The sequence below is a fragment of the Peromyscus maniculatus genome, chromosome 1, assembly GCF_049852395.1.
Source record: "Peromyscus maniculatus bairdii isolate BWxNUB_F1_BW_parent chromosome 1, HU_Pman_BW_mat_3.1, whole genome shotgun sequence".
Classification (NCBI taxonomy): domain Eukaryota; kingdom Metazoa; phylum Chordata; class Mammalia; order Rodentia; family Cricetidae; genus Peromyscus; species Peromyscus maniculatus.
In genome coordinates this window covers 55386551-55401972 of record NC_134852.1, presented here as the reverse complement: position 1 = coordinate 55401972, position 15422 = coordinate 55386551, and the positions used below count along the sequence as shown (strand labels likewise).

Sequence of the window (15422 nt, the reverse complement as noted above, 5' to 3'; positions counted from 1 at the left end):
ATTTGCTCCAGGATGACTTGGTCACGGGCGTTTAGCTTGCCGTAGTGACTGACGGCAATTTTATGTCTTTTAAACAGTCAAGGAGAAAAGATTTCCTTGGTGTATTTGACATTGAACATGAAACAGCTCCGTTGAGAGTATTTGTTTTCTCTCTCCTTCCTCCTTGTGTCCATATACCAATCTGTGTAGATGGTCGACTCGGGGGCTTTGATGTCTTGTCATGAGAGGCAGTAGTAGTCTATAGGTCGTTAAAACAATTTATCACTAAGAACTGTAAGATGAACGTTTGGATTATCTGCTTAGTTGTTAACAGCATATTCTCAGAACTTACGAGGCTGTGTTAAAAGCTATCAATTTTATATCTTTTATCAAATGAAGATTAAGCCACATACATATCTGCTTCTTCAGTATTTCCAGTCAGTAAATGGTGTTGCCAGTATCCCGTCTGGATCTGGAGAAGGTGGGAGAATTGAGAAGCCCTTACTGACTCCTCCCTATCCAGCTCTTTCCTCTCAGCCAGTCAGCTTCCAAGCCATGCTTCCGACTCTTGCTGTGACCCCATCCTGGCAGCCAGGCCTGTTCTCCAAGTGCCACACTCTGCCCTCTGAGCGGCCTGCCCTCCGGCGTGCCTCTCCCGAGCCTCAGCCTTGGAGCTGCTTCTGCAGCGCGTGTCCACCTTGCTCTCATGCTCCAGGCTTTTCGGTGGCCTTCCTTAGGACATAGTTCGGATCTTAAAACAAACAAAACTGGCTCCCGAGCCTCCACACAAGGTCTGCCCCTCCTCGTTCCGGCTTCAGCCATGTGAGATTGCATTCCGCAGAGAACCAGGCCCTCTTGCCTCCAAGCCTTTGCTCAGGGTGTCTCTCCAATGCTGCAGACACCTGCCTCTTCAGATTACCATGGAAACACCATTTCTCTTCAGCCCTCTTCACCAACTAAATTTCTGTGTGGTCTTTTCGTGCCTGGGCCTCCTAGTGTTGAATTCATTTTGTTTTGTGGTAATTGCCCTTTAATTACCTTCTTTCCTCTCAGACCGTTACACTGGTGAAGGTGGGTGTAACATCCTAACCACCTCTGTCCCCAGCCCTGGCATTAAGTGCCCCGAAGTGACAGATACTTGAGCAAACACAGCTGAGCCATTTAATTGTGCGTGTTTTTCACTTAATTGTCTGGTTGAAGACACAGCGTTTTGAGTGCCAAGGATACAAACCGTAGACGAAGGAATTGGGTTTTTGTGGCTCTGGTGTTCTCAGCGAGGGAGCTAGGGTGAGCTGTGGAGTCTAAGGAGCGTCAGGACATGGCGTCTGTGCTGTAGGCCTCACATCTCCCGTAGAAATGCCAGTGTCACACATGTAGACTCCCACACACCGCATATGTACACTAACATACACACTCACATTCACACACTTCATATATACACTCACACATTCACACACATACACTCACATGTACACACATACACATTCACACACATACACCACATATATACTCACACACATTCATACATACATTCACACACATACTCTCATATATACACTCACACATTCACTCATATTCACACATTCACACTCACATATAGACACACATACACACTCACATCATGCACTTCATATATATATTCACACATTCACACACACATTCACACACACATTCACACACACACTCACATATATTTACACATTCACACTCATGTATAGACACACACACACATACACACATTTTTCCCTCTTCCCGATTTTAATGTGAGTCTAATGAGCAGACTCCATTCAGTTGGCCGTTTCACATTCTGTGCTTTAGTACAAGGTCACATAGAGCTGCTGAGTGAATGGATGGTTGCTGTCCTCTAAACAGGGAAGTTAAGAGTGCTTTTGCCGTTTCTGTCTGCCTAGTTCTGAAACCCTGGAAGGGCTGGATGTTTACATGCACGTCTTGCAGCTGCTTACCACAGTGGATGATGGAATTCAGGCAATCGGTAAGGAGGTTTCTTGGAACATGCTGTAGTTGCTCACTTAAGCGCTCACTATTTTTAAATTACTACTTGTGAAATATTTCTCAAGTGCAGTGTCCTGATACTGGAAAAGCCACGTGGAATTTCCTTTTTGACCTGGTGTGCCGTGAGTTCTGCCAAGCGGGGGACCCGCCCATCATCCTGCAGGAGCAGAAGACGGTGCTGGCCTCTGTGCTCTCGGTGCTGTCCGCCCTCAGTGCTTCCCAGTCCGAGCAGGGGCACCTGGACAGAGAAGAAGGCAAGTGGCGTCTGCTCACCAAACGGGACCGGTGCCGCCAGATCACAGGCGCCAGGCCGCGTCTCCTCTTCACTGGCTTTCTTTCTCAGGTTTTTTCCATTTAAAAAGAAAACACCCTTATTCCCCTAGTAACATAAAAGGTTAAGTGCTTAATGCAAAAGCATTATAAGGTTTATAAAAAGGCCTCGAGGAGGGGCTTGGGGTAGAGCTCAGTAGTGAGGTGCTTGCTTAGCCCGAGTGCCCCCTGCGTCAGTCCCTAGCATCAAAAAGAACAGTGTGGCTCTGCCCAGAGTCTGCCCAGAGGTACCACCCTGCTTCTGTCACGAGTGCTCCCTCAAGTCCTCTGTGTATTTACTAACTCCGTTGTGCTCACGGATCTGTCGCCGAGTACTTTTGACAAGTTGTATATTTCAGTACCCAGTGACGACAGTCTCTCCTCAGTCTGATATCTCGGTGTTTCTGACTGTTGGACTTGTTTAGTGCTCAATTAGGGTGACGAGTTCGAAGCCCCGTGTGCTTTCTGATGCTTTCATTGGTGTTGTGTTGCATGTGTGGCATGTCCAGGAATGCACTGTGTGGGTCCGTTTCAGAAGGGCTTGAGGCTTTTCATCGTACGGATCTTGCATTCTTATCTGGTTTATTCCTGCACATTTTATCTTCTGAATCGCTGTGCTCTGTGGCTTACTCTCTTCCACTGGGGACTGTTGGACTTTATGGAGGCGGGGGATGTGCATTCACTCTGATTGCACCTTTATCTACTTAGCTGTAGTGGTTTTTTGCTGTGCTTGGGGTTGGACCCAGGGCCTTGCACATGTGAGTAGGAATCCTGTCACCAAGCTACATCCACATTCCTGTCTTATTGCTCCTAAATTCTCTTTATTGATTGATTGATTGATTGATTGATTGATTGTGGAGGGGGATGTTTTGCCTGCATGCACACATGTACACCAGATATCTGGTGCCTGTGGAGACCAGCAGAACATGTTGGATCCCCTGAGATGGGGATTATAAAGGGTTGTGAGCCAACATGTGGGTGGTGGGATTTGAACCCGGGACCTCTAGAGGAGGAGCCGGTGCTCTTAACCACTGAGCCATCCCTCCAGCTTTTGTCTTACTGTTTCTGCTAGTAGTTCCCATAACAACCTTGAACTTTATCTGCTGTTAAGTCACATCTACTTCTGTCATTTTTCGTTCCCTGACTTCTTTTTCTATCTAAGTGGGTTGCTTAGTGTCCGGTGTTTTAAGTAACTGGTACAGACATCTTTATCTTCTTCCTGTCCATTGGGAATGGCTCTAGAGTTTCTCCATTCAGTGTTACTGGGCCTAAGGTGCTCGTTTTTGCCTCTCAAGGATGTTTTGACCTCTTCCTGTTTTAAGTTTGTGTCGTTTTGTTTTTTTCTATAAATAAGCACTGTGTCTGAGTGTCAATTCTTTATTTCTGGAGAGGTTACCTCACTGACACTGTGACACTGAGCACAGCCTGAGGGAGCTAGTGGAAGCCGTCCTGTGAGTACTTGGGAGACTAGCGTGCGTAAGAGCGTGGGGCGCTGTGTGTTGGAGGAGCGGGCGAGGCTCTGTGGCTGGGGTGGTTATGAGTGAAAGGAAGAGAAGCAGTGTAGCCGCCAGGAAGTGCAGGGGGAGAGGGGCCTGCTGGGAGTGAGACAGACTGGACAGGTATGGCTGGCTGTAGAGGGCCGTGGGCTGAGAAATGTAGGCAGCTGTGGGTCAGAAGGGAGAAGGGCTGGCCGGCTGTGTGGCTGTCAGCACAAGCAGTACTCTGGCTTTGACCAAGGCGGGAACAGTACAAACGTGGGAGTGTTCTACCTTTAGAGACTGGGAGAGGGAATGGGGAACGAACGGGTGGGGATCTCTGGCGTGCCGCTTACTGAGACAAAGACGACTGGCTTTAAACATACTGCTGGAGGTCTCCAGGGAGGGTGGTGAGGGGCAGTTTAAGTCAGGAGCTGGCGGGAGGCCTGAGCTACAAATGCAGATGTCATGGTGTCAGCTGTGAAGCCGTTCACCCCTGAACCTCAGAGATTTCTTGCTTTGATGTGAAAACCGAGGGAGTCTTATCTCTTAGTGCAGATGTGTTTATCTTGTTCTGGGTTGCCGTGCTTGGCCAATGAGTGCTGCCACGCTGTTGTGTGTATGAGATCTTTCTAGGAACCCCGGGGAGTTTCCTGTGTGAGACAGGGGCACCCCCTTGTCGCTGTTGCCGGACTAGGCCCTCTTACTGCCGCCTGCTGAGCCGCCCAGACTTCATGTAGTTCTTACGTTGGGCAGAGCCTGGACACCGGTGCTAACTCCTGTCACAGTCCGCTCCCTCCTCACCTCGCTGCTGACTCTCCTTGCCCGCTTCAGGCCCTCAGGGGAGCTCTGTAGAGCCAGGGAATATTCCAGTTTTGTCTGCTGCTGTGACACAGCACTGACTGAAGCCAACTTGGATGTGGGGAAGCAGTTTATTAGAGCGTATAGGTCACAGACACCATTGGTGGAAGTTAAAGTGGGAATCAGAAGCAGAAACCACTCTAATTATAGTCCCTAAAACATGTGTAACACTAGTTCAGTGTGAGTGGGTGGGTGGATGAACGAACGAATGAATGAGTGAGTGAATGAATGAATAACGGAATGAATGCTTATCTAGCTGATTTCATTCTCTTGATTTGGTGCAGTGGCTCTTCCCCTAATTGACAGCCTAATTCGGGTGTTACAAAATATGGAACATTGTCAGAAGAAACCAGAGAACTCCACAGAGTCCGACACAGAGGAGCCCACAAACTGTGCCTCACCCCAAGATGACTTCCATATGAAGATCCTGAAGGACATTTCATGTGAATTCCTTTCTAATATTCTTCAGGCGTTAACAAAGGTAGGGAAGGAGTATTGGTGGAGTCTTATGAAAGGTGTGGGTTGCTGACATCCTGAACTTCAACCTTCTAAGGAAGGCATGGCTGTGCTGGGATAGAACCAGAGCCCAGTCCACAGGAGAGAGACACCCGACCTGTGCGCGGTGGCCTCAGCTCCTCTCTTGTTCTTACGGCATTGGGAAAAATGTCTTTTCTCCTCCCTTCTCCTCTCCTGTCCTGTGTGATGCTGGGACCTGCAGCCTCTTCCATGATAGACAGGCGCTATACCTGTGAACTGTGACCTCTTACATGATAGACAGGCGCTATACCTGTGAACTGTGACCTCTTACATGATAGACAGGCGCTATACCTGTGAACTGTGACCTCTTACATGATAGACAGGCACTATACCTGTGAACTGTGACCTCTTACATGATAGACAGGCGCTATACCTGTGAACTGTGACCTCTTACATGATAGACAGGTGCTATACCTGTGAACTATGACCTCTTACATGATAGACAGGCGCTATACCTGTGAACTGTGACCTCTTACATGATAGACAGGCGCTATACCTGTGAACTGCGGCCTCTTACATGTGGGGCGTTTACCCACCACCCCCACAGCTTCCCAGAGTTTTCTTGAGTGCGAGCAGCAGGAAATATTAGATAGAAGGATTTATAGCGGAGAATGTTGTGGAGATAAACAGATAGAAAATAAAGGATAGCCTCGAGAGGGCCTGGAACCTATTCCAACGGGCCCGGACTGTCTCTGGTCCAGGGTTTTTATAGAGACGCCAAGGGGTGGAGCAAAAGACCTCCTCCCCCAGCACAGCCAAGTGCAGACCATCTCAGACACCTGCACTCAGGCCCGTGGTCCTGATCATCCTCTATTTGGACCTGCTGGGTAAATCCACGAGGAACCCCAGAACGGGCTCCCACAGGTCCCCCCTTCTTAATATATAAAAAAATAACTATTAATGGCTTACAGCAATCTCCATAGCTGTTACACCTCCCAGTATGGGAGTAGAGGATGATATAGATGGCATTTCTCTTTTGAATTAGGTCCAAGGTGACCACAGCAGTCTTAGCTGCCTCAAGCCCTTTCTAAACCAAAACTCTTAAGGCAACTACAAACTTAAAGAATCCCTTAGCTTCATCATTACCATTAACAGGTTAACATAAATATTGCTATACATAGTCACAATTCTCTCAATCTTACACCTCAAAGCAAACTCTTAACAGAACCATTAGAATTAGCATATATGGTGCTATATATAGTTAACAATTTTCTCCGTCTTACAACTTTAACTCAGTCATTTGAATTTTCTTGTTAACAGAACATAGGAAAAACTTCGATGTATTCACATCAAACTTAAACATTTTCTTAACTCCACAAAACCAGGGTGCATTAATATCAATAGGTTTCTGCGAACATAATTCAATCTCATAACTCCTCCTTTTCTTTATAATTTTTTTTTTTTTTGGTTTTTCGAGACAGGGTTTCTCTGTGTAGCTTTGCGCCTTTCCTGGGACTCACTTGGTAGCCCAGGCTGGCCTCGAACTCACAGAGATCCGCCTGCCTCTGCCTCCCGAGTGCTGGGATTAAAGGCGTGCGCCACCACCGCCCGGCTTCTTTATAATTTTTTAAACAAAGTCTCAAACCTAGTTAGAGGAACCCAAACTTATCTGTTTGAACAGTTCCATTTGTAACACAAAACCAGTTCCATAAGTAATTCCATTTTTACATAAACAGTTCCACAAAACAATTCATAAATCTCCAGTTAATAAAGCATATACGCATACACAAAATTGCATCTTGATTCTAAGTAGAAATACATTTCTTCATTTAAACAGTTTCATTTTTAACCCAATTCCAGAAAACCGTTCCTAGGTCATTACTATAAGTAAGCTCAAAATTGTCCCATTGCAATGAAAGCTCTATTGTTCATTTCATTTAAGTACCAAAATTCAAATGATAAATATTGGTACTAGCCTTCCAAATTTGAAGAAATCCATAACCAAAATGTTTTTGTAATTTTATCTCATTTTAAGTTCAAAAAGTTTAAATAAGAAATAAATTCTGGTATCAGGCTTTTACTTCCAAATATGAAGAGACTTTTTTAACCAAAACTTTTTGCAGTTAATAATTTTTGTTCAAACAAGCGTCTCTGCAACTTTTGTTCTCACAGACAGACCTTTTTAGTTATAGTAAGATTTTAAACCGCACCGTTTTTGCTGTTAGCTCAGGTTTTTCTGTGCTGCGTTGATATTCCACGGATCTCAGCTGCGGATGCCTTGTGCTGGTTCTGGCGTCCGCCATTCTTAGCTTCTTAACGGCTTCTGGAGCTTTTGAAATCATTTAGACTGCCTACTTTGCAGTCTACTAGGACACTATCTCCTGTGTCTCAGGTGTTTTCACCATATACATTAATAGACTCATACTTAACATTTACACTTTTTCACAAACTCACATATAACATTTTTTGCCTTGCAAAGCATTTAGACTCATACTTAACATTTACCCATTTTTACAAACTCACATACAACATATTAACATCTACTTATTTATACTTTAAGGAAACTATAGAACTACTTTAGCAAATATATTTCTTATTAATTCTTATATACTTATATTCATTCCATCTTATTTCTTATTTAAACTTACATTTACAACTAGCATCTTACAAGTTTATTACTACATGTCTTAAGACTACCTTAGATACTTCTTACAAGCTTATATTCTTAAAGGAACTCTATAGATCTATTTTACAAACTTATATAGGCTGCCATTAGCATATATCTAACTTAGCAAACACCTAAAGATTTCTTAACACAGATATAACAAGACAGAATAATTTCTATAAACTCACATATCTTATTTTCATTTTTCTACTTCTTACTCTTAATTATAATTATCACTATCTCTATTATAAAGATTTTCTTAACTAGACAGGAAATATGTACATCATTTCTAAAGTTTAGAGTTTATAGTCAGCTTTGTTATAAAGCACTGGGATTTAGTGAGTGTTGTCATTATAGAGTTGTGATACTTGTTGCTAGGGGATTGTAACATTCTCAGGACGAAGCCACACCCCAAAGTTGCGAGTTTTCTCAGCAGTTCCGCACAGGCAGAGATGCACTGTCAGCGGTAAACGGTTTTTTAACTAGAGGCTGTCCCTTCATTCAAATTCATAATAGTTCCCCTAAGAACTTCAATTCAAACAAATGTTTCTATCACAGCAGTACTTTTGGTTTGTTCTACTGAAAAACTTTATGCTGAGGGTGAAATTATCATATTTAGCTGTTGTAAAGCTCTTCGCCAAAAACTGCACAGCTATTAGGTGATATTTTAAGGATTTTAAAGTGACTTGTTTGCTCTTATAGGTAGCTTTTTGTCATCCAACTACCGTAAAAACTTTGCACAACTATTAGGGTAAATAAGGCATTTTACCAATGGAGCCCCAAACCGCGAAGCGCCTAGTTCCTTATCCTTTCAATTTTTCATTGGAACTGACACTTAAACTCTTAGATGATTTTCCTCCTTATTCTTTTAAAGGCTGTATTTTAAGTTTACCATGAACGTATTTTTGAGCTGACAAAAGTGTTTCAGGGCAATGTCACCATCTTTAGCGGAAAAACTACCTTTCCCAGAATGCATTTCCCTTTTATCAGTCCATAATAATATCAGTCCCATATCAGTCCCTTATATCAGTCCCTTATATCATTTCCCATAGTTCTTTTTGGGTTTGAGAGTCAACTGGTTTCTCTTTTACCAGACTTGCTTACAAATTCTTGCCCGTGAGGTTTGAACCAAGTTTTTTGGCTTTTGCAATGGGAGATTTGAACAAGCATCTTACATTTTCAGCTATGGCACATTGGGAGGTTTCTGGTCTCTCCTCAGCTGGCTTCAACAGGTGTCTCTCCTTCATTTGACACTGGCCCCGAATCAGAACCACACCTGCCTCGTTAGCAGGCATTGATGCTGGCATTTCTGATAGCAACTTTCCTCGGGGCTTGTGTTTGCCTTAGCCAGTCAGTGAAAAGCAAGATCATTTACAACAGCGTTTCCATTGCTCTTTCAGAGAGATTTTCTCCCACTGATCTTCTCATTTTGCTTGTTCCTTCCCCCCCAGATGCAGAGCTTCAGGTATCTGTCTGCTGCTCTGTACCTCTGCTAGCTGCTTTTGGAGGTAGGGGCTTCTTTTTCTCACCCCGAATCTGCCTCAAACTCTAGCAGCTTTGTCAGGTCATGCATTTTCTGGGGAGGAATCTGTCCCCTCTGTTTCTTCTGAGTCTTTCTCCCAGACAGTTTCCAGTTTGGTCTCAGTTCATCCCCTCTACCCCAGAAACGGTTTCCGACACTAGAGCGGCGGCTTTCCTTGCTATTAAAGGTAGGGGCTTTTGTCCGTTTCTATTTTCAGGGTCTGTGTGGTTTGCGTACAGACTAAAAAATTTAACAAGGGAGGTTTTTGCCATTTCTAAACTCCCATTAGGACAGGTGCTTTGCATCATCAGGCCTTCAGCTGGCCCAGTCCCCCAGTGGGTTGTGTTTGCTTGTCTGGGTGCTCAAGGACAGAGCTTATGCCAGAGGTAATCGCCCCTCAGGGCTACACTCCCTCATCTCAGGCAGTCAGTTGACACAAAGCTTTTCTCAAAGAGGTGCTTTCTCTGACAGAAAAGAAAGCTTTACTCCTGGATAGTTCTGTTCTGCCCTGGCTGGGCTCTTTCCCCAGACAGCGTTCTGACTCGGCAGCACGACTGCTTCAGACACAGTTCAGCTTTACTGTGTTCCCAGAAAGGTCCTTTCTCTGATAGGAAAGCTTTTTCTCAGATTTCTTTTTGCAGTTGTGGACCTATCAACCCCGGGACTTGTAGGAAAGTGGACAACTGTGCCGTTCCCACTGCTTTACCTTTGTTTGGTCATTAGCAATCTTCCCCTGGGTCCTGCACCTTCCTGCCTCAGCTGTGTGCTCCAGGAAGTTTACAACTGCAGGAACCCTAGTATCCCCGAAATGCACTCCAACTCAGAGACGCTGGCCAGTCGCCTCTGGGTTTTTGCTCAGAAGTGAGGATACAATGCTAACAGTTTCAGGGAATCTTTGCATTGGACGATTAGGAGCACCTTTTCATTCTGAAATGCTCACTCAAAACCTTTGCTGCCTCAGCTCAGCTGTAACTGTGAAGCTTGACTATTTTGCTTTTCTCAGGTAAAGTTTCCTGCCCTTTTTGGGCTCTCTGTAGCTCGTCACCCACACTCTCCCCAAGCGTTTCCCTCAGGGTCCTCTGACCCACTGTCTTTTACTAGCTTGAAGAGACAGAGCTTAGAAGGGGTTTTTAGAAACTTGTCCCTGCCTCCTGCATTGCAAGGAGGATTGTTAAAGCTTGAAAGAACTTAGAGAGGTCTTGCTGTCTTAAGAGGTTTGTTGTTTTCCCTTAGAGCTAATCACAGGTGGTCCCCATACTAATATCTTCAGGTGATTCTAATTTTTGTACTTCTGAGAAAGTTAAAGGCTTTAGTTTCTAAGTTTCTTAAGAGAGAAAGATTAAGGCTTTTTAGAGAGATTTTCCCCCCAAGTTTTCCAAGAAAAGCTTTATAGTTTAAGAGAAAGGTTTTTTTTCCCCCCAGGAGAAAGACCAACATTTCCCAAAACTTCCCAACTTTAAACTTTGACTTCTTACACCCCCATTTTTGCCTCAGGGAGAAATTCCTTTCTCCTGCCGCTTGGACTTAGCATTTCAGCTGTCCCCAGGTTCCATAGGAAACTTTTTCTTCCCCATAAGCTCAAAGAAGAGCTTTTTTACTACCCGTAAAGCCCAAAGAAAGATTTTTTTTCCCCAGTTTGCTTTCAAAGCCCCCAAAGTTAGAAAATTGAAGAGTTTTTCTGTCTAGTTGCCTTACTTATTTTTTCCTACACAATCTTACACTTCTAAGTTTTTCCTAAACTATATTACTACCCTATACCTTATACTTATTCACAGATAGAAATTGAGAAAGGGATAGAAGATAGAAAATTTTGACAGAAGAGAATTTCGCTGCAGCATCGGACATCCTTCCAGTCCGCTTTCCTTTTCTCTCGAGGATAAAACCCCTGCCTCACCAAAAAATATATATATAAATATATATATTCCATAACACCGGCATGCCTTTCCACTGGCAGGACTGACTCAGCACTTTCACCAAAAACTCTGTAATAAAACTATTATTTTCCTTTATCTTTAGTCCCTATTACTTTGTCTTTAGTCCCTGTTCATTTGTCTTTAGTCCCCCCTTTTTTGTCCTTTCTTTAGTCCCTTTTTTCCCCTTTCTTTAGTCCCTTTTTTCCCCTTTCTTTAGTCCCTTTTTTCTTTAGTCCCTGTTCACGGCGCCATTCTGTGGGGCGTTTACCCACCACCCCCACAGCTTCCCAGAGTTTTCTTGAGTGCGAGCAGCAGGAAATATTAGATAGAAGGATTTATAGCGGAGAATCTTGCAGAGATAAACAGATAGAAAATAAAGGATAGCCTCGAGAGGGCCTGGAACCTATTCCAACGGGCCCGGACTGTCTCTGGTCCAGGGTTTTTATAGAGACGCCAAGGGGTGGAGCAAAAGACCTCCTCCCCCAGCACAGCCAAGTGCAGACCATCTCAGACACCTGCACTCAGGCCCGTGGTCCTGATCATCCTCTATTTGGACCTGCTGGGTAAAGCCACGAGGAACCCCAGAACGGGCTCCCACACTTACATGATAGACAGGCGCTATACCTGTGAACTGTGACCTCTTACATGATAGACAGGCGCTATACCTGTGAACTGTGACCTCTTACATGATAGACAGGCGCTATACCTGTGAACTGTGACCTCTTACATGATAGACAGGCGCTATACCTGTGAACTGTGACCTCTTACATGATAGACAGGTGCTATACCTGTGAACTATGACCTCTTACATGATAGACAGGCGCTATACCTGTGAACTGTGACCTCTTACATGATAGACAGGCGCTATACCTGTGAACTGTGACCTCTTACATGATAGACAGGCGCTATACCTGTGAACTGCGGCCTCTTACATGATAGACAGGCGCTATACCTGTGAACTGTGACCTCTTACATGATAGACAGGCGCTATACCTGTGAACTGTGACCTCTTACATGATAGACAGGCACTATGCCTCTGAACTGCGGCCTCAGCCCTGCTGTTGTTTTTTGTTTTAAGGGGGGTTGGTGCACATGTGTGGAAGTCAGAGGACAACTTGCAAGGGTTGAGTCTTCCCTTCCACCAGATAGTTATTCTTTTATATATGAAAGCAATATGACGATTTTACTCAATTTGGGAAAGTTTGATGTTATTATTTGTAGTCTTAAAATAACTGTGGTTTTGTGTATGTGTGCACACACGTGCAACACTAGGCATATAAACAGACTACTAAAATTTATATTGATAATTTCTGATGTGTGAAAAATACTAGTTTTGTTTGATTCTTATTAGTGGATATTGTAATTTTATATTGAATTCAACAAGTGAAAATTTGTGTCCTATTTTTATTTACATTTTTTAACTAGAGAGCTGGATTATCTTTTCAGATATTTGTATATTATTTGTGTTTCCTCTTTATAAAGATCTAATTTTTAAAATGTTGTGTTTTTGTGGGGCTTGGAGTCAAACCCAGGGCTTCTCACCTGCTAGGCAAGTGCTTCCCCACTTTCTCCACCCCTAGCCTGATGTATTCATTTGACTGTTTACATGAATTTCTTGAGGGATACTTATGTCTCAGTCAGTGTTCTGCTGCTGGGAAGGGACACCATGGCCAAGGCTACGCTTGTAACAGAAAGCAGTTACAGAGGTTAGTCCATTATCATGGAGGGAGCACGGTGTGCAGGCAGATGTGGTGCTGGAGAAGAAACAGCTGCATCCTGACCTGCAGAGAGAGGGAGACACTGGCCCTTGCTTAGGTTTTTGAAGCCTCAAAGCTCACAGCAACACACTACAAGGCCACACCTACTCCAGCAAGGCCAGGCCTCCTCACCTAATCCTTTGAGATGGATCCACTCCCTGGTGAGAGATTCAAGTATGGGAGCCTGTGAGGACGTCCCATCCAAACCACCACAGCATCTTCTTTATTTTGCTTTCAGATATTTTTAGATTGTTTGTCATGACTTTAGGTTTGGGAGGAAAAAACAAACATGTTCCTTTGTCTTTAAGTTACAGGAAGACATCAGGAAGATGGGTTTGATTAAAACCCCAAAGACATATCATGAAACTTCTTAGATGCCACCTTCAGGGAATTTGGGTTTAATCTTGAGGAAACTGGGGTGCGACTGAAATTTTCTTTTTTTAAGCAAGTAATAGGATCAGTTTGGAAAGATTCTTCCAAAAACCTCAGGCATAAAGGGATAGAGTTGAGGGCTGGAGGCCAGGGGCCAGCAAATGGGCTTCAGAGCAATAATCTTCAAGAACAGTCTAGAAATGAGAGCCTAAGTGAGGGAGGGAGACCTGGGATGAGGGAAGGTGCCTGGGAGGAGTCAGCAGGAAGACTTCCCGTTCAGGCATCTGGGTGAGCGAGTGGTGCCCTTCACTGAGATTAGCTGATGTGGGGCACACAAGGCTCTTCATGGCTGCTCAGCGTGGGGCATTTGAAACGCCAGTGGGACTAATTGTGATTTTGTATACTGATGTTTGTCTGTTTGCCAAATGCAGCATTAGACATTTTCCTTTTCTGATAGTAAAGTTTCTTTGGTTTGTTGTAGGAAACCGTGGCTCAGGGACTGAAGGAGGGCCAGTTTAGCAAACAGAAATGTTCCTGTGTGTTTCAGAGTCTCCTGCCCCGCTACAGCCCAGTGGTGAGTAGGGTGAATGTACAGGGGGCTGAATCCATTGTCAAAAATGACAGTATACTTTATAGGATTTAATGCCTTGTGGGCAAGATAGCTGGAGGGTATATAATTCTAATCTCAAGAGGAAGGAATCAGCATGGGTTTATAGTGTTCCTTCCTGTTATGAAGTACACAGCCTTATACTAAGTGAAAGCCTAAATTTTTTCAATTAAAATTTTTTTTGGATTTTTTTTCTGTTTATGTATGTGTGTTTTCCCTGGGTATATATATCTGTGCACCATGTGTGTGCAGTTGCCTGCAAAGGCCAGAAGAGGATATTGGATCCCTTGCAACTATAGTTACAGATGGTTGGGAGCTGCCATGTGGGTGCTGGGAATTAAACCCAGGTCCTCTAGAAGAATAGCCAGTTCTTTTAACTGATGAGCTTAAAATTTCCTCCTCCTCCTCCTCCTCCTCCTCCTCCTCCTCCTCCTCCTCCTCCTCCTCCTCCTCCTTCTCTCTCTCTCTCTCTCTCTCTCTCTCTCTCTCTCTCTCTCTCTCACTCTCTCATGAAATAGAGTCTCATTGTTTAGCTTTGACTAGACTAGAACTCCGTCTGTAGACCAGGCTAGCCTTGAACTCATAGAGTTTTGCCTGCCTCTGCCTTCTGGAGTGCTGGCATTAAAGGCATGTGCCATCATCGTGCCTAGTCCTCAAGCCTAATTTTTATGAATACATTTTTATGGTTCTTCACATAACAATATTTAGGACCATTGAGGGCAATTTCACAATAGTAGTTTTTAGGAAAATGAGCTGTGGAAGGAAAGCATAAGGGGACTAGTCAGCAAAGAGGATTATAATAAAACGTCAGTGCACCGCCCTAAAAGGAAAGCAGCAGGGATCTGTGATAGCTCAGGAGTGAAGGGAGCGGGAGGTCTGTCACTTCCGGGGTCACTGCTCGAGTGTTTCAGGTGACTGCAGGAAGTGCTTTGGTGACACCTGTGAATCTGCTGCGTGTCCCTGTTGGCTTTGGAAGCCTCAGGAGGAGCATTTTCATAGTTAACCACCAATATCTTTAAAACTGCCTTTTCCTCCACTACACTTATTTGGTTCTTTGTGCGGCTCTCAGGTGGAAGGCTTCATTCAAGCTCTACGTGACGTTGATAAGACTCTTGCTGAGGACCTGGAAGAAAGCTTTCCAAGTGGGAAGGCTCAGACCTAAGACCTAAGTTGGAGTTTCTGCTGTCCAAGGAATAAACTATGTTTTTTACGGTTTAAAGTTGGCATTTGGAAGATAACTTAGGCGAACATGGATCAGATCGTAATTTCTGCGTGCTACCCTGAACCCACCCCGCCCCTGCCCCCCCCCCCCCCGTGTCCCCCGTTCACCCCCCTTTCATTTGCACTGGTCACAGAGGTCGCCCCTGTCGCCTCCCTCCCCACTGCGCTGATCGTATGTTACTGCTGTTTAGTTGGGGAAGAGGAAATCAAGCTTGTCAAGGCAGAGGTTCCTTTCGGAATATTAGAGTAGA

General features: G+C 44.4%; 1 protein-coding gene across 1 annotated transcript in view; it reads left to right on the top strand.

Moving 5' to 3' along the window:
- The window catches only part of Saal1 (serum amyloid A like 1), a 30929-nt gene extending 15760 nt beyond the window's left edge, over positions 1 to 15169 (top strand). Inside the window, exons 8-12 of the mRNA XM_042276836.2 lie at positions 1890 to 1972; positions 2058 to 2246; positions 4922 to 5118; positions 13825 to 13917; positions 15020 to 15169. Of these exons, the coding sequence (XP_042132770.1) occupies positions 1890 to 1972; positions 2058 to 2246; positions 4922 to 5118; positions 13825 to 13917; positions 15020 to 15112 (655 nt within the window). The 3' untranslated portion in view covers positions 15113 to 15169. The remainder of the gene's footprint in view (positions 1 to 1889; positions 1973 to 2057; positions 2247 to 4921; positions 5119 to 13824; positions 13918 to 15019) is intronic.
- Positions 15170 to 15422: the final 253 nt, after the last annotated feature.